Consider the following 24,223-nt stretch of genomic DNA (forward strand, 5'->3'; position numbering starts at 1 on the left):
ACAACATTGTTGTGGCCACCCTCCGAACCAAAGCCTGGGAGATGGTTGTTGTGTCCTTCTACTTCGAGCCCGACAAGCCTGTGGGGCCCTACCTGGACCATCTTATGCGGATAGGAAGAGAGTTGGGATCCGATAAGATGGTCTTGGGAGGCGACGCCAACGCAAAGAGCCCGTGGTGGGGTGGCGATGTGGAAGACCCGCGAGGAAGAGATGTGTCTGCTGTACTGGAAGCAATGAGCTTACACATACTCAACACCGGAGACATACCCACATACGACACCGTCAGAGGGGGTAAAAGGTACACTAGCTTCGTGGATGTGACAGCGTGCTCCGACGATCTGCTGGACCGAGTGGGCGACTGGAAGGTGGAGGAGGGTCTGACGAGCTCGGACCACAACGGCATCTCCTTCGGCATCACACAACATAAATCCACAGGCACGAACATAATACGTACCACACGCATCTTTAACACTCATAAGGCAAACTGGACTCAGTTTCGTGAGAAACTGACCCAGCTGATGTCAGACAGACAATTGACTGTACAAGCGATAGACTCAATACACAGCACACAACAAATAGATGACGCAATAGACAGTTACACACAAGCCATAACACAGACATGCAGAGACACCATGCCGACCAAAAAACACACGCAGAAATTCACCTTGTCGTGGTGGAATGATGAGCTCGCGCAGATGAAGAAGGAGGTCGCCACGAGGAAACGCAGAATCCGAAACGCAGCGGCTGATCGCAGAAACCGCGTAGTTGGGTTGTACCTGGAAGCGAAAGAGAAGTATGAGAGTGCAGTGAAAGAGGCTCAAGTAGCGAGCTGGAAGGAGTTTTGCCGAAAACAGGATAGGGAGGGGGTCTGGGAGGGCATCTACAGAGTGCTGAACAGAGTTGGAGGGAGGGAGGAGGATCTGCCCCTAACAAGGGGCAGTGAGACCCTCGACGCCCGAAGCTCCGCAGAACTGTTGGCGGAGACCTTCTACCCCGCGGACCTGGAAAATGATGAAAGCGAGGAACATCGACGGATGCGCCGGCGTGCGGAGTCCTTGGACTCCGAACAGCCGACGGGTCCGGACGACCCTCCTTTCATCATGGAGGAGTTGAAGAGAGCCGTAAGGTCCTTCAATCCCAAAAAGGCCCCCGGGGCGGATGGTCTCACGTCCGACATCTGCCAGCACGCTGTAGATTGTAACCCGGAATGGTTCCTTGCTCTGCTAAATAAGTGTCTCACTGTCGGCTACTTTCCCGAAAAGTGGAAGCAGGCGACAGTGGTGGTGCTGAGAAAGCCGGGCAAGGAATCATACCGGGTACCAAAAGCCTATCGACCGATCGGTCTCCTTCCTGTTCTCGGCAAAATCTTCGAGAAGATGCTGATCGCCCGACTTAGGTTCTACCTGTTGCCCAAAATAAGCCCCAACCAATATGGCTTCATGCCCCAAAGGAGCACCGAAGACGCCCTCTATAGGTTGGTGAACCACATCAGAAAGCTGAGGGAGGAGAAGAAAATTTCTGTTGTGGTATCACTGGACATAGAGGGGGCCTTCGATAGTGCCTGGTGGCCGGCCATAAAGGTTCGGTTGGCTGAAGTTGGGTGTCCGGGGAACCTGAGGCGGGTGTTCAGTAGCTACATGAGCGGAAGGAGTGTGAATGTCAGATATGCTGGTGTGGAAGTGAACAGGGGAACCAACAAGGGGTGCGTACAGGGGTCCATCGGTGGACCTTTACTGTGGAACCTCTTGTTGGACCCCCTGTTAAGAATGTTAGAAGAGATAGGTGTTTTTGTGCAAGCGTTCGCGGACGACATTGTGTTAGTTTTTGACGGAGATACGGCACTGGAGATCGAACTAAAGGCAAACGCAGTGCTAAACAAAATTAAGAAATGGGGGGAACAAAATAAACTGAAATTTGCCCCCCACAAAACATGTGCCCTCCTCTCAACGCGTAGATTAAAATACGATGTACCACGGCTTGCTATGGGGGGTGTCGATCTACAATATTATGATCACATCAAAATACTAGGTTTAATTATAGATAGCGGCCTCACATTCAATGCTCACGTGAGCAGCGTCTGCCAAAAGGCGATCGCGCGCTATAAACAGCTGGCAAAAGCGGCGAGAGTAGGATGGGGGCTTAACCCCCAGATAGTTAGAACGATATATATAGCCGTAATCGAGCCGACTATTTTGTATGCAGCAGCAGCGTGGGCACCCACCGCGGAAAAGATGGGGGTCCAAAAAAGGTTAAACTCCGTTCAACGGGGTTTTGCCCAGAAGATCTGCAGAGCATATCGAACTGTCTCCCTGAACTCTGCGATGCTGTTGGCTGGGATACTCCCTCTTGATCTCAGAATTCTCGAAGCGTCGAGGCTTTATGAGATCAAGAAGGGGGTGTCACACCCGGTGTTGAGGGACAGGGAGGTGGAGCGAATGGCTCCTGCGATTGAGGACCCACATCCGGCAGAGCAGGTAGAGCTGAGGTTCGGGTTGGTAGATGAGGACTCATATGCTGACGTGGTTAACAGCCACGTCCATAGGATCTATACGGACGGCAGCAAGATTGAGGGTCGAGTCGGAGCCGCACTCTCCGTATGGAAGGGTGAGGCCGAGACAAAGGCCGTCAAGCTTGCATTGCCGCCGTATTGCACCGTCTACCAAGCCGAACTTCTAGCGCTCCAAAGAGCAGTAACTATAGCCTGCAAGAGTGGACTGACGAAGGTCGGAATCCTCAGCGATTCCAGATCGGCCCTCCAGGCTGTCACTCTCAGTTCCCCTCACCCCCTGGCAGTGCAAACAAGGGCGGCCCTCCGAAAAGCTGCTCTGCAGAGGCGGGAGGTCTCCTTGTTTTGGATCAAGGCGCACGCAGGGTTGAGAGGGAATGAGAGAGTAGACGAGTTAGCCAAGGAGGCCGCTCTGGGCTTGAAGAGGAAGCCCGACTACGATCTGTGTCCTGTTTCATTCGTCAAGCGTATCTTAAGAGAGGATACGGTTGAGGAATGGGACAGGAGATACGAAGTGGGAGGGACGGCCGGAGTCACAAAGCTCTTTTTCCCAAGCGCTGCTGCTGCACACAAAGTAGTCAAGAAAATAGACATTACACACCACACTACACAGATACTGACTGGCCACGGCGGATTCGCCTTCTACTTGAACAGATTCAAGCTGAAGGAGGATCCGTCGTGTTCATGTCAGCCCGGAGTTGAGGAGACGGTTCCTCACCTGTTACTCGAGTGCCCAATTTTTGCAAGCAATAGATATGATATTGAACAGAAATTGGGCACATCGATGACGGGTGAAAGCCTGCCTTCCATCCTGGGGGGTAAGAAGAGGGAAGCTTTTCTCTCCTATTGTAAAAGAATTGTAGAATACGTTAATAACAAAAATTGTGATAAATTGGTGTGATATTAGTCGTAGGCTCTAGATGTGATAAAAGCTGTGATAGTAGGTTATTTGAATGTTTGTGCCGTAGTTTTATCTTTACTGACATATTGAAATCTTATATTTTATCGAATTTTATTGTATTTTATTGAATTTTATTGATCTAAATTGCTTTATTATATTATTGGATTATTATACTTTATGTCTTAATTAAAACTGGAACTGAAATTGACTGTATGGAAAAAATTAAAATTATGTGGAACCATATTATGTAAAAAAGAATTTCTTACTTAGGCTATGACAGTAAAAATCGAAAATTGTAAACCTATATTGATTTATAAATTGACTTGTTACAACTGTAATAAAGAATGTTAAATAAAAACACGAATTAGAAAAATAAATATTGTAAAAGAATGGCAAGAAAAATAACTATATGAGTGAATGTAATAGCTATGTAAGGAACTATTTAAAAAGAATCAAACAAATCAAAAGAAAAGAAATAGAAAGAAAAGAATAAGAAATAAGAAAAGAATAATAACAAGCCCTAATAATGTTAGGGGGGAGAAAAAAAAAAAGAAAAAAAAAAAAAAAAAAAAAAAAAAAAAACCTAACCTAACCTAACCTAACCTAACCTAACCTAACCTAACCTAACCTAACCTAACCTAACCTAACCTAACCTAACCTAACCTAACCTAACCTAACCTAACCTAACCTAACCTAACCTAACCTAACCTAACCTAACCTAACCTAACCTAACCTAACCTAACCTAACCTAACCTAACCTAACCTAACCTAACCTAACCTAACCTAACCTAACCTAACCTAACCTAACCTAACCTAACCTAACCTAACCTAACCTAACCTAACCTAACCTAACCTAACCTAACCTAACCTAACCTAACCTAACCTAACCTAACCTAACCTAACCTAACCTAACCTAACCTAACCTAACCTAACCTAACCTAACCTAACCTAACCTAACCTAACCTAACCTAACCTAACCTAACCTAACCTAACCTAACCTAACCTAACCTAACCTAACCTAACCTAACCTAACCTAACCTAACCTAACCTAACCTAACCTAACCTAACCTAACCTAACCTAACCTAACCTAACCTAACCTAACCTAACCTAACCTAACCTAACCTAACCTAACCTAACCTAACCTAACCTAACCTAACCTAACCTAACCTAACCTAACCTAACCTAACCTAACCTAACCTAACCTAACCTAACCTAACCTAACCTAACCTAACCTAACCTAACCTAACCTAACCTAACCTAACCTAACCTAACCTTTTTTTTTTTTTTTTTTTTCCGGAGGGGGAAATGCATTACGCATACCACCCAGGCGCAGGGGGCGACCCGAGTGGTTATGTGGGACTCCCGTAGCTAATGAGACCACGGTATACCCACTAAAACCCCCCCCCATCTTCCGCCACGCCGCGTATTGACGGGGCCACAGGAACGATACACACATCTGCGACCCCGCCAGCGGCCCGAAAGACTCCACGATGGGCGCACAACACGTGCGCCCTCCTCCTCGGCCCCCACCAAGGCTGTAGCAGACGCCCCCCGAGTCTGCTACTTGGAGGCCATGTGGCAGATCAGGTCTGTGGCTCTGCCACCGACCACACCTCGGCCGCAGAGGATAGGGCAAGCGGCGCACCGTAATACCTACTTGCCTCTTCCTCTGCGGCCCCACCAATGCCGTTCAAGCGGAACGGCCCCGCCAGCTCGCAGGGGGGATAGGGAAAGCGGCAACCTACCACAATGCCTCCCCCCCCCGCGATCCGTCCTCGGCCGCAGAGGATAGGGCAAGCGGCGCACCGTAATACCTACTTGCCTCTTCCTCTGCGGCCCCACCTCGGTGCGCATCCGCAGCGGACTCCTCCAGTCCGCTGGGAGCGCCCTCCTCGGGCCAGGCGGCGACACCGGCCGGCCCTGGTTGCCTCTTTGCTTCACCGCGGTTGTCCAAGCCGCGGTTACTAGAGCCCCACCGCCACGACAAGGCGTGCAACCATCGGGGGGAACCTAACCTAACCTAACCTAACCTTTTTTTTTTTTTTTTTTTTTTTTTTTTTCACGCAGTGAAATGCAGTGACGCATTCGACGCAGGGGATGGGGACTCCCACTGCGGATATGTGGGGCTCGCCGCGGCGGAGATGGTAGGTGCCGCGGCCCTACCCACTAAAACACTGCGGTACTCCTCTTCATGACATGCAGGGTTGCGAGCACGCGCGAGCCTTCGTCCGCGGTCCTGCATGCGTGTGCCCGCGTATTAATAGCGGGCCCGTCTTCCTCGGAGCACTGTTCGTAGGCTCCTTAGGCCGAACAGAGGCCCTCCCAGGGCTTGCATGGGCCTATCTCTCCTTTGTCGCGATGCGCGAGGAGTACGTAGCGCATCGCGACCCTCTCGGGGACTCGACTCGTTGGGCGGCGGCATCCCCATACCACCGCCCCGAGCCCCCCGGCTAAGGCGGCAAGTGGTCATTACCAATGACCTGTCGTCGCCTCGGCCGTCTTCTTCGGCGGGGGTCGAGCGCCTCCAGCTCTCTCACACGCTCGGCCTCCTCCTTCGCGGCGATGACCTCTTCGCAGAAGTCCTGCACCGCTGTCCATCCAGGTTCACTGCCCACCATGGCGCGAACCAATGCGGGCAGCGAAAGGTCAAATCCAATGGCGGCCGTGAGGGCCGCCCGTTGTCCAGTCCAGGAGGGACAGGCAGAAACGGTGTGTTCCGCCGTGTCCCTGTCACAGTCACAGTGGTGACAGCGCGTACTCTCTTCTCGGTTCGCGATCTCACACAGGTAACGGCCGAAGCAGCCGTGCCCGGTCAGCACCTGCGTGAGTCGGAACGAGAGCGCGCCGTACTTTCTGGTCAACCACTCTCTAAGTACCGGTCTCATGGCCAGCACCAGCGCCACGCTGACTTGAGGCTCCAGGAGTCGCTCCTCCCAGAGCTCAATCGTCACGTCCTTGGCTCGATCCCTCCACCGACGGACGGCGTCCGGAAGGGGGTTGCTGCCCCCCGCGCGGACTTCAGCGCCACGCCAGTACACATCGGCGAGGGCAAGAGCGTCGAGGTCCCATGGGACACTGCCAGCGAGGAGGCACGCCGCGTCCCGGGAGATTGTGCGGTACCCGCGAACCGCGCGCGTCGCCATCACTCGCTGCAGCCGCCCCAGGGCCAGCCTATTCTCCGGTAGCAGGTTTTCTGCCCATATCGGCGCCCCATACATTGCCATGGAACGGACAACGCCCATGTAGAGGCGCCGACAAGCCAAACTCGGGCCCCCGAGATTCGGGAGCAGCGAGGCAAGGGCACCCGCGGACTTCTTTACTTTCTCGGATAGCCGGCGGAAGTGTTCCTTGAATGACCACCGACTATCGAGAACTAGACCTAGGTAGGTCATTGAAGACCCAACCTGGATTCTTGTCCCACTCACAATGACCTCCAGGCCCGGCGGAGGCGCGTTTCTGGGCCCGTGGAACAAGAGGGCCTCCGACTTGTTCAGCGCCACCTTCAGACCCAGCACCTGGATCCTTCTCACGACCTGAGCGACCGCTGCCGTTGCCAGGATTTTCGCCTCTCGATGAGATTTGGCGCGGCAAACGACCGCCGTGTCATCCGCGTACGCAACGAGCTCCACGCCCGGAAGATTGGCGCCGCGGAGCACGGAGTCGTACCCTATGTCCCATAGGCCCGGACCGAGAGACGAACCCTGCGGGACACCACAGTCAATCTCCAGCTCTTCCCAGTCTTCTTCTGTTGGATACTGCACCGAGCGCTCTGACAGATAATTGCCAATGGTGCGACGCAAATATCTCGGCACTCGGTGGTATCGGAGTCCTTCTTTTATTGTCTCCCAGGGCAGAGTGTTGAACGCATTGGAAATGTCCAGCGAGACAACCAACACCACTCCACCCCGAGAAATTTCCTCCTCCGAAATCTGCCGCACACGCGCCACCGCGTCTATCGTCGACCGACGAGATCTGAACCCGAACTGAGCATCGCTTAAGTTCGGGCCGGCGCCTTCCAGATGGCGGTTGAGGCGCCCCACGATCACCCTCTCCAGGGTCTTACAGATCTCGTCGATAAGGACGATAGGGCGGTAAGCCGACGGCTGATCCTCCGGTCGTCCGTCTTTACGTAACAAGACCAGCTTGCCCGACTTCCACCGGCGCGGCACTCGGCCCTGCACCAGGCATTTGGTGAACACCTCGAGCACCTGTGCCACCAAGTGTTTTATGGCCAGCACCCAGACGCGACCGGGGACCCCGTCCAGTCCAGGAGCCCGATTTTTGAGGCTCATCCTGTGTACGGCTGATGCCAGCTCTTCGGGCGTCACGGGTGGCACATCCTCCTCTTCTTCGTCAGACTCCGCACTAGGTGGTCGCATAGATGGTGGAGACCACTCGGCCCTGGATGGAAATAGGGCCGAGAGTACAGAGCGACGAAGATCCGGCTGCATGTGCTGGGTTAGCGGTGGGGCAGCGGGGCGAAGCTTCTGCCTCACCCATTTATAAGGCTTGCCCCACGGGTCCTGCTCCAAGGTGTTCAGGAACTCCTCCCATGCCTCCTTCTTCGCCACCTTAATCGCCTCACGCAGAGCATGACGCGCCGAGCGGTAGCCCTCATGGATGGCCTCTTCCTCAGCCTCCACCCTGTTACGCCGTCGGCGATATCGCAGGAATCGGCGGCGGGCAGCCACGCACTCTAGCCGGAGTTGTTTTAGCTCCGGGCGCCACCAATAGGTCTGCCGCCGAGGCACGACCGGTCCAGCACGGGGCATCGAGGCGTCGCATATGTTGCGAGCCGCCTCGTTCAGCCACTCCGCACACTCCTCGACGTCATCCGACGGGAGGGGGGACATCGACGCAACAATCGCCGCCTCCTCGAGAAGTTCTCGATCCAGACGTCTCAGGGACCACCTTGGGCCGCCACCGGATGGAATTCGGCGACCGGCTTCCGACGTGGAGGCAATGTCGAAGCCTATGTAGAGGTGGTCCGAGAGGGTCTCGACCTCCTCAAGGACTCTCCAGCCACTCATTCGGCGAGCGATTGATGGACTGACTAATGTCAGGTCCACAATCGATTCCCCTTGCCAAACCTTTTTTTTTTTTTTTTTTTTTTTTTTTTTTTTTTTTTTAGGAGGGGAAATGCATTACGCATCCCCCGCCCCCTCGGGGGAAGGGGCGGGGGTATGTGGGACTCCCTACACAGGTCTACCCACTAAAACCCCCCCAGCCCTCCTTCATGCGCCTTGTGCGGGAGGGACGGGAACCGCGGAGCGACTACAACTCCGCCCCTCCCAGCGCGCAGCCGCAACCGGCACCTTCTTCACGCGGCTTGAGCCGCGTACCTCACCGAGAGCCCCCCGGGCTATAGGGGGGCTGTCTTCTCGGGACCCATACTGTGGGCGGGATCCCCCGATCACCGCCCACGGGTCTAGGCATCCGTCTCCATTCGGGCGGAAGCGGGCGGGGCCCGCACGCCTCTAGGTCTCGACTTTTTGTGTCGAGCCTTTTTGGTCGGCGCCTTGTCTTCTCCGGGGGCCGGCTTTGACGTGGATGGGCATCTACCCAGCTCGTGCCCCCTTTCGACCCTGCCAGCAGCCTCACACAGGGCGCAGTTTGGTGCTGCAGCCCCGCACTCCGCCGCCTTGTGCCCCGGTTTCCCGCACCGAAAACAAGTCCGGCTACGGTCCACCGGGCACTGGCACTTGGCAGCCACGTGGCCGGTGTCTTGGCAGCGGAAGCAGCGCGTCGGCCTCGCGGCCAGCAACGCCACCCTCGCTGACACCCAACCAATACGCAACCGCCCAGAGCTTGAGAGCTTCTTGGCGGCCGCGACTGGGAGGCGGATCCAACACGACCCGTCCCCCCGTGGCCCCTCTCTAATCGGCCCCGCCCGGACATCTCCGGTCTGGCACCCTCCTTCCAGTGCGACCGCCTCTACCACTTCTGCGGTCGTCACGGAGTCATCTAGGCCGGCGATGCGCATCTCCGCGCTTGCAACCGGCCGTCCGACCTTCACCCCTGGTGGCAGGACGGTCCTCAGCCTCGCGGCAAAGGCGTCCGCCTTTTCATTTGCGCCCTCGCCGGAAATCGCGAGCAGGCGCCCTCCGGTTCGGGCCCGGCGGAAGCGGACTTGCGGAATGTCAAGTTCCGCAATGTTCACTGCCCGCCGGGCCGTCTCAAGCGCCTTGGCGTACGTCATACCCGCCTTCACGGCCGACTCTTCTATTGTGAGAGCTACGGCCGCAGTGGCGGGGACGCGAAGCCTTGGCTTTCTCTTCTTCTTCGGGGCGGCTGTAGTTGGTGTAGCCACCCCATTCCTCCTCTTGGCCCTGGGACCCACCGTGGTCCACGGAGCCTCAGTACGAGGGGAGCTGGTGTTCGCTCCCCCTTGTGTCGCTTCCAGAGCGGCCATCGACGGCCGCTTCTTCTTCCGGCCCTTCTTGGCCTTGGGCGCCTCGGGTGCGGCAGGGACCTCTTGCGGGGCCGCTGCGGCGGCTGGCTGCCGTGTCTTCCTTGGGGCCGGCTTCCCCTTGGCCTTCTGCTTCGGGGGCTCCGGCGTCACTTCCGGTGGAGCCTCTACACTCTCGACGGGAGCCGGTGTAATACTCCGGGCTCTGTCCGCCGCGAGCGGAGGGCGCAGTCGAGGCTCTGGAAGGAGCCGACTCTCCAGTCCAGCCAGCCGAGCGTTCAGCATGTTGCTGAAGGTCTCCACGTTAGATCGAGAGACCTCAGACAACAGCTGGCGTATATCCTGCTCGGCCGGCTTCAACACCTGACGGCGTAGCTCCTCTAGCTCTTTGCGCAAAGACTCCACTTCATTCTGGAGCCGCGCATTCTGAGCCTCGAGGGCCTTCATCTCTTCGGTCGCTCCGCGACTTCTCATTTCGGCGACGGTGGCGCGTATGTCGCTGACCGCCTCCTTGAGGAGCCGCTGGAACGTCCCCTTGAGGTTGTTCGACTTCGCTGCAACCATGGAGATCGTTCCCAGCGAAGTCTCAACACATTGGGCCAGAGCGTAGTTGGTCTGCTCTGGCCTGTCTTCTTCCATGGGGGCGGGGCTCGCGAGCAGCGAAGAGCGCGTCTCTCGCGCCGCCCTGGCCGCCTCGGCTACCTCTTCCTCCGCGCGGAGTCGAAGGGCCTCCTCCTTCTCTCTATTCAGGTCGGCCTGCGCCTTCGCCAGACCGACATATTGTCCAGTCGTTGGCGGGCGGCCGCGTCCTCTCTTGGCTTTTGGCACGGCCCCTTTGCTGAGGGGCGGTGTCACGTCGTCGTCTGAGCGCCTCTTACGGCGCGTCTTCTCCGAGAGTGCGGGCAAGCCCTCGGAGTCCAGCGATATGCCAGACATCTCACTGGAGTCCGAGAGCCAGTCCTCGCTGTCACATCCGGGATAGTCTCGTCCATGTTGGGAGACTCGACCACGAGGGGAGTCTCTACCAATGTCGTCTTTTCCGGTACTTGGAGGCGGCATTTTCACGTCGCGTGTCAAGAGGACACGCGGCAGATCCTTGTCGCCTCTCAGCTTCTTCTTATGCATCAACTTCAGCATCCGCTCAACGCCGTTGGGCTGCGGCTGACTGAAGTCGATGTCCTCGTCCGTTAGAAGCTCCGCCGCCGGCGCGGTAATGGGCGCCGGCTTCGGGCTGTCGCGCTTCTTCGCGCTGTCACTTCCTCCTCCTCCTAACGCCGCCAAAATGGCCCTCTGTCTCGCCGCTTTAGCGGCCTCCTCTTCCTTCTTCACCGCCTTAGCGGCCCCCTCGTCCTTCCTCGCATTAGTTGGCCCCTCCGTATACACGGGCCGGCCACCGTCCGAAGACGGCGCATGGGATTCTCCGGCTCCTGAGGAGCCGGGACCCACCCGGAGAATACTTTGCCTAATACGATCTGCCATCATTCTCAAAACTCCGACACCCCGGGTCGCGGGCCCCTTCGTCACACTGTGGGCGCAGCCAAACACACACACAAACACTCGCCCATACCGGCGTTCAGCCACCCCTCCCGTGTCACCGTGAAAACGCTCACGATGGCACGGGGGAGGTGCCCAGGGACACGACGTGGACGGACCGGTATCGCCCCCCCCCTTGCCAAACCTAACCTAACCTAACCTAACCTAACCTAACCTAACCTAACCTAACCTAACCTAACCTAACCTAACCTAACCTAACCTAACCTTTTTTTTTTTTTTTTTTTTTTTTGAGGAGGGGAAATACGTTACGTATCCCCCGCCGCGCACGGGGGTGGGCGACGAGGGTATGTCGGACTCCCTCCGGCTCGGTGCGCCGGAGGTTTACCGACTAAAACCCCCCCATGCCCTCCTTCCGGCCATTGTGGGGCGCGGGCACTATTCCGGACTTCCGCACCCCACACGTCCGTTTGCCGCATCCGGCACTACTCCACTGCGGCGGCTGGTGTTCTGCCGCCGCCTTTCTTCACCGAGAGCTCCCCGGGCATCTAGGGAGCTTTCTTCTCGGAGCCCTTCGTGCGGGCGGTGATCCCCCGATCAACCGCCCACGGGCCTATGGCTCCACCTCCATGGCGGGCTGGGGCTGACTAACCCCAGATCCGCCGGCTCCAGGCTCTTTTGGCCGAGCCTTTTCGGAGGGAGCTCCGCGTCTCTTCCGGCGCTTGGTGCTGGGGAGCGGCTTCGCAGTGACGCAGCCGCTACTACCCAGCACATGGTCCTTGTCCTTGCCGAGTGCCTCGCAGAAGAAGCAATTGGGCTGCTTCTCCCGGCACTCGGCTGCCTTGTGCTCCGGCTTCCCACAGCGGAAACAATTCCGACTGCGGTCCACCGGGCACTGGCATGTCGTGGCCAGGTGGCCGGTGTCGAGGCATCGGTAACACCGCTTAGGCCTCGCGGCCAGCAGTGTCACCTTCGCCGAGACCCAGCCCACTCGCAGCCGCTTCATGCCGATTAGCTTTTTAGCGGCCGCGACTGGGACGCTCAGCCACAACGAGCCGTCGCCCCACCTTCCAACCTTTATTGGGCCCGTCCTGATCGAAGTTGTCGGGCACCCTCCCTCCCTCGAGACCGCCTCGATGACGTCGGCGGTCGTCGCAGAGTCGTCCAGCCCGGCGATGCGCATTTCGACGCATTTCGCCGGGCGTCCGATTTTCGCCACTTCCGGGTCCAGCGCCTCCCGCATCTTTGCGGCAAGGGCGTCCGCTTTCTCGTTGGCGCCCTCACCAGGTATGGTGAGGACACGCGCGCCGGTTTGGGCCTGACGGAAGCGGAACTCTACCTTGTCGATGTTGAGTTCCGCCATCCCGGCCATTGCGGCGTCTTTCGCCTTTAAAAGGACGTCTTTGTATGTGACCCCCTTTGCCACAGCGCTCTCCATCAGCGTGACGGTGATTGCCGCGGTTGTGGGGGCACGAAGTTTCGCCTTCTTCTTCTTTTTGGGAGCGGCTTTAGCTGGAGCAGCCGCCCCTTTCTTCTTCTTAGGTCTGCGCGGACTGACGATGGTCCACGGAGCCTCGGCGGGAGGGGCGCTGGTGTTCTGCCCCCCCTTAGCCGCCTCCTGAGCGGCCATTGATGACCGCTTCTTTCTCTTCTTCTTGGGCCTCTCACCCCGCTTCTCCGCAGGTGCGGCGGACGGCTGTACAGGGGCCGCCACGTCGCCCGCCGAACTCTCGTTCGGTGCCTTTGCCGTCGACGATTTTATCGGCTTAGTCGTCTTCTTTTTTGAGGCCGCTGTTGGTGGGGCGCTGGAAGATGGACCAGCACTGTCCGCCGCCAGCGGCGGTCTTCTCCGGGGCTCGGGTAAGAGCCTGTCTTCGAGGCCGGCGATTCTCGCATTGAGCATGTTGCCGAAGGTCTCAATGTTGGAACGTGAGACCTCCGACAACATCTTCTGCAGGTCGTCGGCTGCGGGACCAGTGACGCGACGGCGGAGCTCCTCTAACTCCCGGCGCATCGCGTTCACTTGGCGCAGAAGGCGGTCATTTTGCGCCTCCAGTGCCCGCATCTCCTCATTCATACCGCGTCCTCTCATCTCGGTGACGGCCACCTTTATAGAGGCGACCGCCTCCTTGAGGGCCCGCTGGTAGGTCCCTTTCAGGTTGGAGGACCTTGTGGCGACCATGGTCACCATGTCTAAGGCCCTCTCTACGTCGGCTGCCAGGCCGACGCTGGTCTGCTCCGTGTCATCGGCCGGGGCAGGGCTTGCGCGGTGGGACGCTCGCGCTTCCCTCGCTTCTCGCGCTTCCCGTGCTGCTCGGGCCACCTCCTCGACTTTCGCCCTGAATGCAGCCCGGCGTTCTTCCTCCTTCTCCTTGTTTAGCTCCGCTTGAGCCTTACCAAAGCCGACGTATTGGCCGGTGGTTGGTGGCCGGCCACGTCCCTTCTTCGCTTTGGGCACCGCCCCTTTACTGATGGGCGGCCCCATGTCTTCATCAGAGTTTCGCCTTTTCAGGCGTGTCCTGTCCGGTGTTGTGGGCAGGCCCTCGGAGTCCATCGATATGTCCGAGGCAGTATCGTCGGAGTCCGCGGGCCAGTCCTCACTATCACGTCCGGTGGAATGGTCTCGTTCTTGTGGAGGCGGTATCGAGAATTCGCGCATCACGTCACGCAGAACGACGCGAGGTGAGCGCGTCAACTCTCTACCGACCTCTTCGTCACGTCCGGTAGGAGTAGGAGCGCGGGGCTGCGTCCCGAGAACATCCCGGTGCTGCAGCACAGGCGGCAGGTTGGGTAAGTCCCGGATTGGACAACCCCGCTCCTTCTTTCTCTGAGCCAGTTTCTTCACCCGCTCTACGCCGTTAGGCTGGTAGACGGAGAAGTCTACGTCCTCATCCGTAATTGCGTCCGCGGCCGGCGCGGTTAGGTGCGCCGGCTTCGGAAACTCGCGCGTTGTCGCACCTACTTCTTCCTTCGCCGTTGCAACGGCCCCCTTATCCTCAAACGCATTTTGCGCCGCCCCCGTATACGTGCGGCAGACTCCCGGCGAACCGAGAGTGCGGGATTCTCCAGTAGAACTGGTACCCGCCCGGGGAGAATTATCAAAATTGCGTGTCTCCATGTTTTGATCTGTTAAGGGAGATTCTGCCCTAGTGCCCTTGCGACGTAAGCCACCTGCTCGCCACGCATCCCAAGGCCGGGCACCACAAACCGGGGATTAGGGACCCACGGGTCCATCCATCCACAAACACACACACATATAGACGCAGACAGACACGCTGGTGTAAAGAAGAGTGTAAACAAAACGGAAAGACAGGGTAGAGAAGATGGTGAAAGATAGTGAAACAAAAATAACAATACAAACGAAGGGTATACTATAAAAAGAGAGAAAGACAGGAAAGACCGGTGTTCAGCCATCCTGGATACGTCACTTCGTGTAAAGGGCGGGTTGGCGTACCCAGGCGCCCAGGGACACGAACGTGGACGGACCGGTATCGCCCCCAACCTAACCTAACCTTTTTTTTTTTTTTTTTTTTTTTTTTTTTTTTTTTTTTTTTTTTTTTTTTTTTTAACGCAGTGAAATGCAGTAACGCATTCGACGCAGGGAATGGGGACTCCCCTGCGGATATGTGGGGCTCGCCGCGGCGGAGATGGTGAGTGCCGCGGCCCTACCCACTAAAACACTGCGATGTTCCTGTCTCCTGCAGCTGACGGATGCACGGGACCCGACGAGCATTACTCCGTAGGTCCGTCAGCGCAGCGCCTGTCTTGCGCAGGCCCCTCTTCTTGGTGGGGGTAATGGCCCCCTAAGCCGAACAGAGGCCCCAAACGGGGGGCTTGTTCAGGCCATCCTTTACCGGCGGTGTCGCGATGCGCAGGAACATGAGGCGCATCACGACCGTCTCGGGACTCGGTGCAATGGGCGGCGGCGTCCCCACACTGCCACCCCGAGTACCCCTGCTAAGGCGGGACGTTTCGGCCATTTTGGACGATCCGTCTACGCCTCGGCCGTCGTCTCCTATGAGGGTCGAGCGCCTCCCTCTCTCTGACTCGCTCGGCTTCCTCTTTAATGGAGATCACCTCCTCGGTAAATCTCTCTACGTCTCTCCAGTGGTGCTCGCTGCTCAGCATGGCTTGCACCAGTGCCGGCAGCGAGAGGTCGGGTCCGAAACCTAACCTAACCTAACCTAACCTAACCTAACCTAACCTAACCTAACCTAACCTAACCTAACCTAACCTAACCTAACCTAACCTAACCTAACCTAACCTAACCTTTTTTTTTTTTTTTTTTTAAGGAGGGGAAATACTTTGCGTATCCCCCGCCCCCTCGGGGGAAGGGGCGGGGGTATGTGGGACTCCCTACAAGAGGTCTACCCACTAAAACCCCCCCAGCCCTTCGTCATGCGCCTAGTGCGGGAGGGACGGGAACCGCGGAGCGACTACAACTCCGCCCCTCCCAGCGCGCTGCCGCAACCGGCACCTTCTTCAAGCGGCTTGAGCCGCTGACCTCACCGAGAGCCCCCCGGGCTATAGGGGGGCTGTCTTCTCGGGACCCTTTATGCGGGCGGGAATCCCCCGATCACCGCCCGCGGGTCTAGGCCTCCGTCTCCATAGCGGCAGAGACGGGCGGAGCCCGCGCGCCCTTGGGCTTCGGCTTTTGCCGAGCCTTTTTGGACGGGGCCTTCTCTCCTCTGGGGGCCGGCTTTTTCGCGGCAGACGGACATCCGCTGCCGCCCAGCACGTGCCCCCTTTCGGACCTGCCAGCGGCCTCGCACAGGGCGCAGTTTGGCGCTGCAGCCCCGCACTCCGCCGCCTTGTGCCCCGGTTTCCCGCACCGGAAACAAGTCCGGCTACGGTCCACCGGGCACTGGCACTTGGCAGCCACGTGGCCGGTGTCCTGGCAGCGGAAGCAACGCGTTGGCCTCGCGGCCAACAACATCACTCTCGCCAACACCCAGCCAACCCGCAACCGCCCAGAGCTCGAAAGCTTCTTGGCGGCCGCGGCTGGGAGGCGGATCCAGCATGACCCGTCCCCCCGTGGCCCCTCCCTCATAGGCCCCACCCGGACATCTCCGGCCAGGCACTCTCCATCAAGTGCGACCGCTTCCTTGATTTCGGCGGCCGTCACAGAGTCGTCCAGGCCGGCGACGCGCATCTCTGCGCAAGCAGCCGGCCGTCCGACCCTCACTTCTTGAGGCAGGACGTTCTTTAGCCTTGCGGCAAAGGCGTCTGCTTTCTTCCCAGCGTCCTCACCAGCTATGGTGAGAAGGCACCCTCCAGTTCGGGCCCGACGGAAGCGGACTTGCGGAATATCAAACTCCGCAATGCTTATCGCCCGCCGGGCCGTCTCAAGAGCCTTGGCATACGTCAAACCCGCCTTCACGGCCGACTCTTCAATGGTGAGAGCGACGGCCGCAGTGGCGGGGACGCGGAGCCTCGGCTTCTTCTTCTTCTTCGGGGTGACTGTAGATGGTGTAGCCACCCCCTTCTTCTTCTTGGCCTTGGAACCCACTGTGGTCCATGGGGCCTCAGTACTGGGGGAGCCGGTATTCGCTATAGAGGGGCTGTCTTCTCGGGACCCTTTTTGCAGGCGGGGATCCCCCGATCGCCGCCCACGGGTCTAGGCCTCCGTCTCCATCGCGGCAGAGACGGGCGGAGCCCGCACGCCCTTAGGCTTCGGCTTTTGCCGAGCCTTTTTGGACGGGGCCTTCTCTTCTCTGGGGGCCGGCTTTTTCGCGGCAGACGGACATCCGCTGCCGCCCAACACGTGCCCCCTTTCGGCCCTGCCGGCGGCCTCGCACAGGGCGCAGTTTGGTGCTGCAGCCCCGCACTCCGCCGCCTTGTGACCCAGTTTCCCGCACCGGAAACAAATCCGGCTACGGTCCACCGGGCACTGGCACTTGGCAGCCACGTGGCCGGTGTCCTGGCAGCGGAAGCAACGCGTCGGCCTCGCGGCCAACAACGTCACTCTCGCCAACACCCAGCCAACCCGCAACCGCCCAGAGCTTGAGAGCTTCTTGGCAGCTGCGGCTGGGAGGCGGATCCAACAAGACCCGTCCCCCCGTGGCCCCTCCCTCATAGGCCCCACCCGGACATCTCCGGCCAGGCACTCTCCATCAACCGCGACCGCTTCCTTGATTTCGGCGGCCGTCACAGAGTCGTCCAGGCCGGCGACGCGCATCTCTGCGCAAGCAGCCGGCCGTCCGACCCTCACTTCTTGAGGCAGGACGGTTTTGAGCCTTTCGGCAAAGGCGTCCGCCTTCTTCCCTGCGCCCTCTCCAGCTATGGTGAGAAGACACCCTCCAGTTCGGGCCCGACGGTAGCGGACTTGCGGAATATCAAACTCCGCAATGCTTATCGCCCGCCGGGCCGTCTCAAGAGCCTTGGCATACGTCAGACCCGCCTTCCCGGCCGACTCTTCAATAGTGAGAGCGACGGCCGCAGTGGCGGGGACGCGGAGCCTCGGCTTCTTCTTCTTCTTCGGGGTGGCTGTAGATGGTGTAGCCGCCCCCTTCTTCTTCCCACCCTTCGGACCCACCGTGGTCCAAGGGGTCTCTGTACCAGGGGAGCTGATGGTCGCTCCCCCTTGTGCCGCCTCTTGGGCTGCCATAGAAGGCCGCTTCTTCTTCTTCTTCTTCTTGGCCTTTGAAGGCCCAATCGCCGTGGGTGCAGCAGAAGCCTCTGTAGGGGCCGCTGCAGCGACGGGCGATTGTGACTTCTCCGGTTTGGCCGGTTTCCCTTTCGCCTTTTTCGGCCGAGGGGGTCCCGGCACCTCTTCTTCCAACCTAACCTAACCTAACCTAACCTTTTTTTTTTTTTTTTTTTTTTTTTTTTCCCGTCGGGAAATGCCTTGACGCATCTCGCGGAGATTGGGGACTCCCCAGCGAGTATGTGGGGCTCGCTGCGGTCGTGAAGATGGTGAATTGACCGCAGCCCTACCCACTAAAACCCGACGGTATTCTTCTTCATACCATGCAGGGTTGCGAGCACGCGTGAGCCTTCGTCCGCGGCCCTACATGTTTTTGCCTGCTACTAGCAGGCCCCTCTTCCTCGAAGCACTGGGCTTCTAAAAGCCGAACAGAGGCCCTCCCGGGGCTTGCATAGGCCTATCACTCCACGGTGTCGCGATGCGCGAAGAATACGCAGCGCATCGCGACCCACTCGGGGACTCGACTCGTTGGACGACGGCATCCCCATGCCGCCGCCCAGAGCCCCCTGGCTAAGGCGGCAAGTGGTCATCATTGATGACCCGTCGTCGTCTCGGCCGTCTTCTTCGGCGGGGGTCGAGCGCCTCCAACTCTCGCACTCGCTCGGCCTCCTCCTTTGCGGCGATCACTTCTTCGCAGAAGCTCTGCACCGAGTCCCATCCAGTTTCACCGCTCAGCATGGCGCGAACCAACGCTGGCAGTGAAGTGTCGAGTCCAATGGCGGCCGTGAGGGCCGCCCGTTGTCTTGTCCAAGCGGGACAGGCAGAGACGGTATGTTCCGCCGTGTCCCGATCTTCGTCGCAGTGGTGACAGCGCGTGCTCTCTTCTCGGTTCGCGATCTCACACAGATAACGGCCAAAACAACCGTGTCCGGTCAACACCTGCGTGAGTCGGAACGAGAGCGCACCGTACTTTCTTGCTAACCACTCTCTCAGTACTGGGCGAATAGCCTGCACCAAGTCGACGCTGACTTGTGGCTCCAGGAGTCGCTCCTCCCAGCGCTCAACTGCCACTTCCTCGGCTCGGTTCCTCCACCGACGTACGGCGTCCGGTAAAGGGTTGCTTCCCCCCGCGCGGACCGTTGCGCCACGCCAGTACACTTCGGCGAGGGTATGAGCATCCAAGTCCCAAGGGACGCTTCCAGCAAGGAGGCATGACGCATCGCGGGAGATAGTGCGGTACCCACGCACCGCTCGCGTCGCCATCACTCGCTGTAGCCGTCCCAGGGCTAGCCTATTCTCAGGCAGCAGGTTCTCCGCCCAGATCGGCGCCCCGTACATGACCATAGATCGAACCACACCCATGTAGAGACGCCGACAAGTCAAGCTCGGGCCCCCGAGATTCGGGAGCAACGAGGCCAGGGCTCCCGCGGACTTCTTCACCTTCTCTGACAGCCGGTGGAAGTGCTCCTTAAATGACCACCGGCTGTCGAGAACTAGGCCGAGATAAGTCATTGTCGGTGCCACCTGTATTCTTGTTCCGCCTACTATCACCGCCAGGTCCGGCGGAGGCGCATTTCTAGGCCCGTGGAACATCAGGGCCTCCGATTTGTTCAGCGCTACCGTCAGTCCCAACGTCTGAATCCTTCGTACCACCTGTGCGACCGCCGCCGTCGCCAGGATTGTCGCTTCACGGTGCGTTTTCGCGCGGCACACGACTGCCGTGTCGTCCGCGTACGCGACGAGCTCCACGCCCGGAAGAGTGGCGCCGCGGAGCACGTGGTCATATCCCAGGTCCCACAGTTCCGGACCGAGAGCCGAACCCTGTGGGACGCCACAGTCCACCTCTAGCTCCTCCCAGTCATTTTCGGTTGGGTATTGCACCGAGCGCTCCGACAGATAGTTGCCAATCGTTCGGCGAAGATATCTGGGCACTCGGTGATACCTGAGTCCCTCCTTAATTGTTTCCCAGGGCAGGGTGTTAAACGCGTTGGTTATGTCCAACGAGACTACCAGCACCACCCCACCCCGGGAGATCTCCTCTTCCGAGATTTGCCGTACCCGCGCCACCGCATCTATCGTCGATCGACGGGATCTGAACCCGAACTGAGCATCGCTCAAGTTCGGGCCGGCGCCTTCCAGATGTTGAGTGAGACGCCTTACGATCACCCTCTCCAGGGTTTTGCAGATTTCGTCGATCAGGACGATAGGGCGGTAGGCCGACGGCTGGTCCTCCGGTCGTCCGTGTTTGCGGAGCAAAACGAGCTTCCCCGTCTTCCAGCGGCGTGGGATACGCCCCTGCACCAGGCACTTGGTGAAGAGCTCGAGCACATGCTCTTCCATGTGCCGCATTGCCAGTACCCAGACGCGACCGGGGACCCCATCTAATCCGGGAGCCTTGTTGTTGAGGCTCATTTTATGAACCGCGGCCGCTAACTCTCCAGCCGTCACGGGCGGCACATCCTCCTCATCATCTGACTCCGCACTAGGTGGTCGCATTGATGGCGGGGACCACTCGGCCCCAGATGGAAATAGGGCCGAGAGTACGGAGCGACGAAGGTCCGGCTCCATATGCTGGGTCAGCGGTGGGGCAGCTGGGCGAAGCTTTTGCCTCACCCATTTGTACGGCTTGCCCCACGGGTCCTGTTCCAGGGTGTTGAGGAACTCTTCCCAGGCCTCCCTCTTTGCCGCTTTTATGGCTTCACGCATAGCGTGCCGCGCCTGACGGTAGCCGTCGTAAATGGCTTCCTCCTCGGCCTCTTCCCTGCTCCCCCGCCTGCGGTATCTCAGGTAACGGCGTCGGGCCGCCACACAATCCTCGCGTAGTCGTCTGAGTTCTGGGCGCCACCAATAAGTCTGGCGCCTGGGCACGACGGGTCCAACGCGGGGCATAGAGGCGTCGCAAATATTGCGAGCTGCCTCATTAAGCCACTCCGCGCACTCCTCGACGTCGTCCGACGGGAGAGGCGCCCACGACGCGACGATTGCCGCCTCCTCGAGAAGGTCTCGATCCAGACCTCTCAGGGACCACCTTGGGCCGCCACCAGATGGAATACGGCGACCAGTATCCGACGAAGGAGAAATGTCGAAACTTATATAAAGGTGGTCCGAGAGGGTCTCGACCTCTTCGAGGACCCTCCAGCCGCTCATTCGGCGAGCAATTGATGGGCTGACTAAAGTCAAGTCGACAATTGACTCACCCTGCCGCCGGACACAGGTGCTAGCGGCGCCTCTGTTTGCCACGACCAAGCCAGTGACTGTGAGCCAGTCCGCCACAACTCTGCCTCTCGCGTCCGTCGCCGGGGAGCCCCAACGCGTGGACTTGGCGTTGAAGTCTCCGGCGACGACAACGGGATTGGCTGCTCCATTCACGACGGGTGTTAGTCGGAGAAGGAAAGCCTCGAAGTCGGCGATGGGCCGATTTGGGGAAAAATAGACCCCCACGACAGTGAGAGCCCCTAGATCCGCAACGACGAAGCCGTGACCCCTCGCCGTTCTCCTGGAAGATGGAGGGACAGTTTTGGGACCAAACACAACCGCCACCGTCGAGTCCGCATCGCCCAGCCAATCACCCCTTGGGAGGATCCGGTATGGCTCAGCGATTATCCCGATATCGACGGACCTCTTCAGCATTTCTTGAACCCACAGATCTTGCGCCTGAGCGCTGTGGTTCAAGTTACCCTGCAAGAACCTATGGGGAGCCGTTATTGGGCGTCCATAGGGGCCGCTCCCGCTCCAGAGGCTGCCGTAGATGGTGTGGCAGCCTTGGGCGTTTGACTCTTATTGGAGCCCTTTCCCTTCTTCGGCGGTATCTTGCAGGGTTTGCTCCCTACGACGTGGTCCGCCTTCCTACCGTTCGCCGTACAAGCCGCGCAGTGAGGTGGGTTGCCGCAATCTTTGACCGCGTGGCCGGGCTGGCCACACCGAAAACAGAGGTCTCCACGTTCGACTTCCGAGGGGCACTTCGCTCTGGTATGTCCCGCCTCGTGACATTTATAGCACCGCATGGTGCGCGTCGACAGGAGTGTCACGCGCACCACGGTCCACCCGACGTAGAGCTTGGCATTTGGTGCTGTGAAGCTCTTCGCGGCCTCGACCGGACACTTTACCCAAGCCGAGCCGCGGCCACTCCGATCGACCCGAATTTCTCCGACTTTCACCTCTTCAGCCGCGCAGCCACCACATCTTGCGACGGCCGCGGCGATCTCTGTCGTAGTGGCGGAGTCGTCCATGCCGGTGATGCGCAGCTCGGCGCACTTCTGCGGCCTAGACACGCGGACGTCCTCCTCACCGAGTACTTCCTTTAATTTGCCCGCGAGGGCGTCGGCCTTCTCCTTGCAGGCCGTTCCCGAGACCTCGTACATGCGGGCCCCGGTCACGGCCTGTTTAAACTTCACCGCCGGGATATCGAGGGTGGTGATGTCGACGTGCTGCTTGGCTTTGTCCATGATGGACTTATACGTCACACCCCTCTTCTCCGCGTCCGGCAGTAGCGTAACAACTACCGCAGCTGTCTTCGGAGCGCGGAGACCACCTCTCTTTTTCCTCTTCCTCTTTTTCTGCCCATTCTTGGGCTCCACCTTCTTTCCTTCTGCTTTACTTTGCTTCTTTCCTCCTCTTTTGACCACTTCCGACCATTGTTCGGCCGGATTTGGTCCCTTCGCCGTCGTAGGTGGGTCAGCATCGCGCCTAGCGGCTGCCGCTTCCACGGCTGCGGCCGACTTCTTAATTCTTTTTCTTTTCTCTTTCAGAGCCGGTCCGGGATTGAGAGGAGGTGACAATGTCGACACCGTGGGCTCCGGCTCTGGAGTCCTCTCTTTGACCTTAGACGCGGGTGTTACTGCGTTTCGAGCCTCGTCACGTTTTTTGTCCGCGGCTAGAGGAGGCCTCAGGCGTGGCTCCGGAAGGAGGCGGGCCTCGAGACCCTCAATTCGTGCGTCTAGCCGGGCGCTGGTCACTGAGACCGCCTCGCGCACCGCTCGCTGTAAGAGCTCTTCCACATCCAGCTCCTTAGGAATGGGAGCGGGCTGTGGTTGAGCGTCAGCCAGCTTGCGCTTGACGGCTTCTAACTCTTTCTTCATATAATCGAGCTCTCTGGTGAGTCGCGTGTTCGCCTCTACCAGGGCTCTCGTTTCCTCCGATGTTGACCTGACGAGGAGTGCGGACCACGCCTCCTGTATCGTTAAGGTCGCCTTTTTCAAGGCGGCAATCGAGGTTCCTTTCAGATTTTTCGACTTCTTGGTCACAGCAGAGATGGTGTCCAAGCTCTGACTTATAGCTGAACCCAGCTTCGCCACCGTGACCACGTCGTCTTCCGCCATTGTACAGTCAGAGAGAGAGGTTTCCGACAGCCGGTGAGACCGTAGGTCCGGTAACCTCTTTGTCATCTCCAGAACTTCCTTCTCCGACTCAATCTGTATCTCCTTCTGTTGGAGCTCAAGGTACTCCTGCTTTGTCTTGGATAGACCGACATACTGCCCTGTGGTGGGCGGTCTACCTCTTCCTCTTTTCGAGGAGGGCTTCAGAGCTGCTCCTCTGTCCTTTTCAGGACTGTCCTCTAGCTCACTTCCACGCCTCTTGCGCCGGAAAGTGGCCCGGGTCCTCTCCCTCTCACTGTCGTCCAAGTCCAAGTTATGAGAGGCGGCGGACTCATCGCCACTCTCGTCGCTACCGCTTCCGGGCCTCCGGAAGAACCCAGAGCCGGTACTGGTGTATGTAGGCGTCGCCGCCCGTGATCCACCATTTTCCAAATCCGAATCTTGTAACCGCTCCAGCTGTACAACAGGCGATCGAACCGTGTGCCTCGGGTTATCAGTCGTCGTAAGTATGTCCGCCACCGGCGCGGTTAGGAGCACCGGTTTCGAACCATCGCGCGAAGACGCGCCATCACTGCCACTCGCCGCCGTAGCGGCCTCCATACCCTTCAACGTATCTTGTGCCGGCCCCGTATACGTCCAGCAGACCCCCTGGTTAGAGGGGGTGTGGGATTCTCTGGCGTCCACCGGACAACCAGAACCCACCCGGGGAGTATTTTTCAATCTACGTTCCTCCATATTTGATCAGTTGGGGGTGAGTCTGCCCCACGTCCTCAATGCGTAGTCGCCGACTCGCCATGCACCCCATCACCGGACGTTACCAGCTTAGGGTTCGGGGCCCACGGGCCCATCCATCACTCAAACACACACGGAATTATACACACAAACAGACAAAAATGTAGAGAAGAGTATAACAAAAAGTGAAAGATAGTGAAGAAAAGGGGATGAAAGATAGAA

General features: G+C 58.5%; 1 protein-coding gene across 1 annotated transcript; it reads right to left on the bottom strand.

The window, feature by feature from the left end:
* Window positions 1-21,655: 21,655 nt before the first annotated feature.
* On the bottom strand, window positions 21,656-24,004 carry LOC121735815. The gene has a single exon (XM_042126780.1). It carries the CDS (start codon window positions 24,002-24,004, stop codon window positions 21,656-21,658), a length of 2,349 nt encoding a protein of 782 aa, XP_041982714.1.
* Window positions 24,005-24,223: the final 219 nt, after the last annotated feature.

The sequence above is a fragment of the Aricia agestis genome, chromosome 2, assembly GCF_905147365.1.
Source record: "Aricia agestis chromosome 2, ilAriAges1.1, whole genome shotgun sequence".
Taxonomy (NCBI): Eukaryota; Metazoa; Arthropoda; class Insecta; order Lepidoptera; family Lycaenidae; genus Aricia; species Aricia agestis.

Coding starts and splice junctions, on each gene's coding strand:
- LOC121735815 (XM_042126780.1), bottom strand. CDS start 24,004: ATGGAGGAACGTAGATTGAAAAATACTCCCCGGGTGGGTTCTGGTTGT.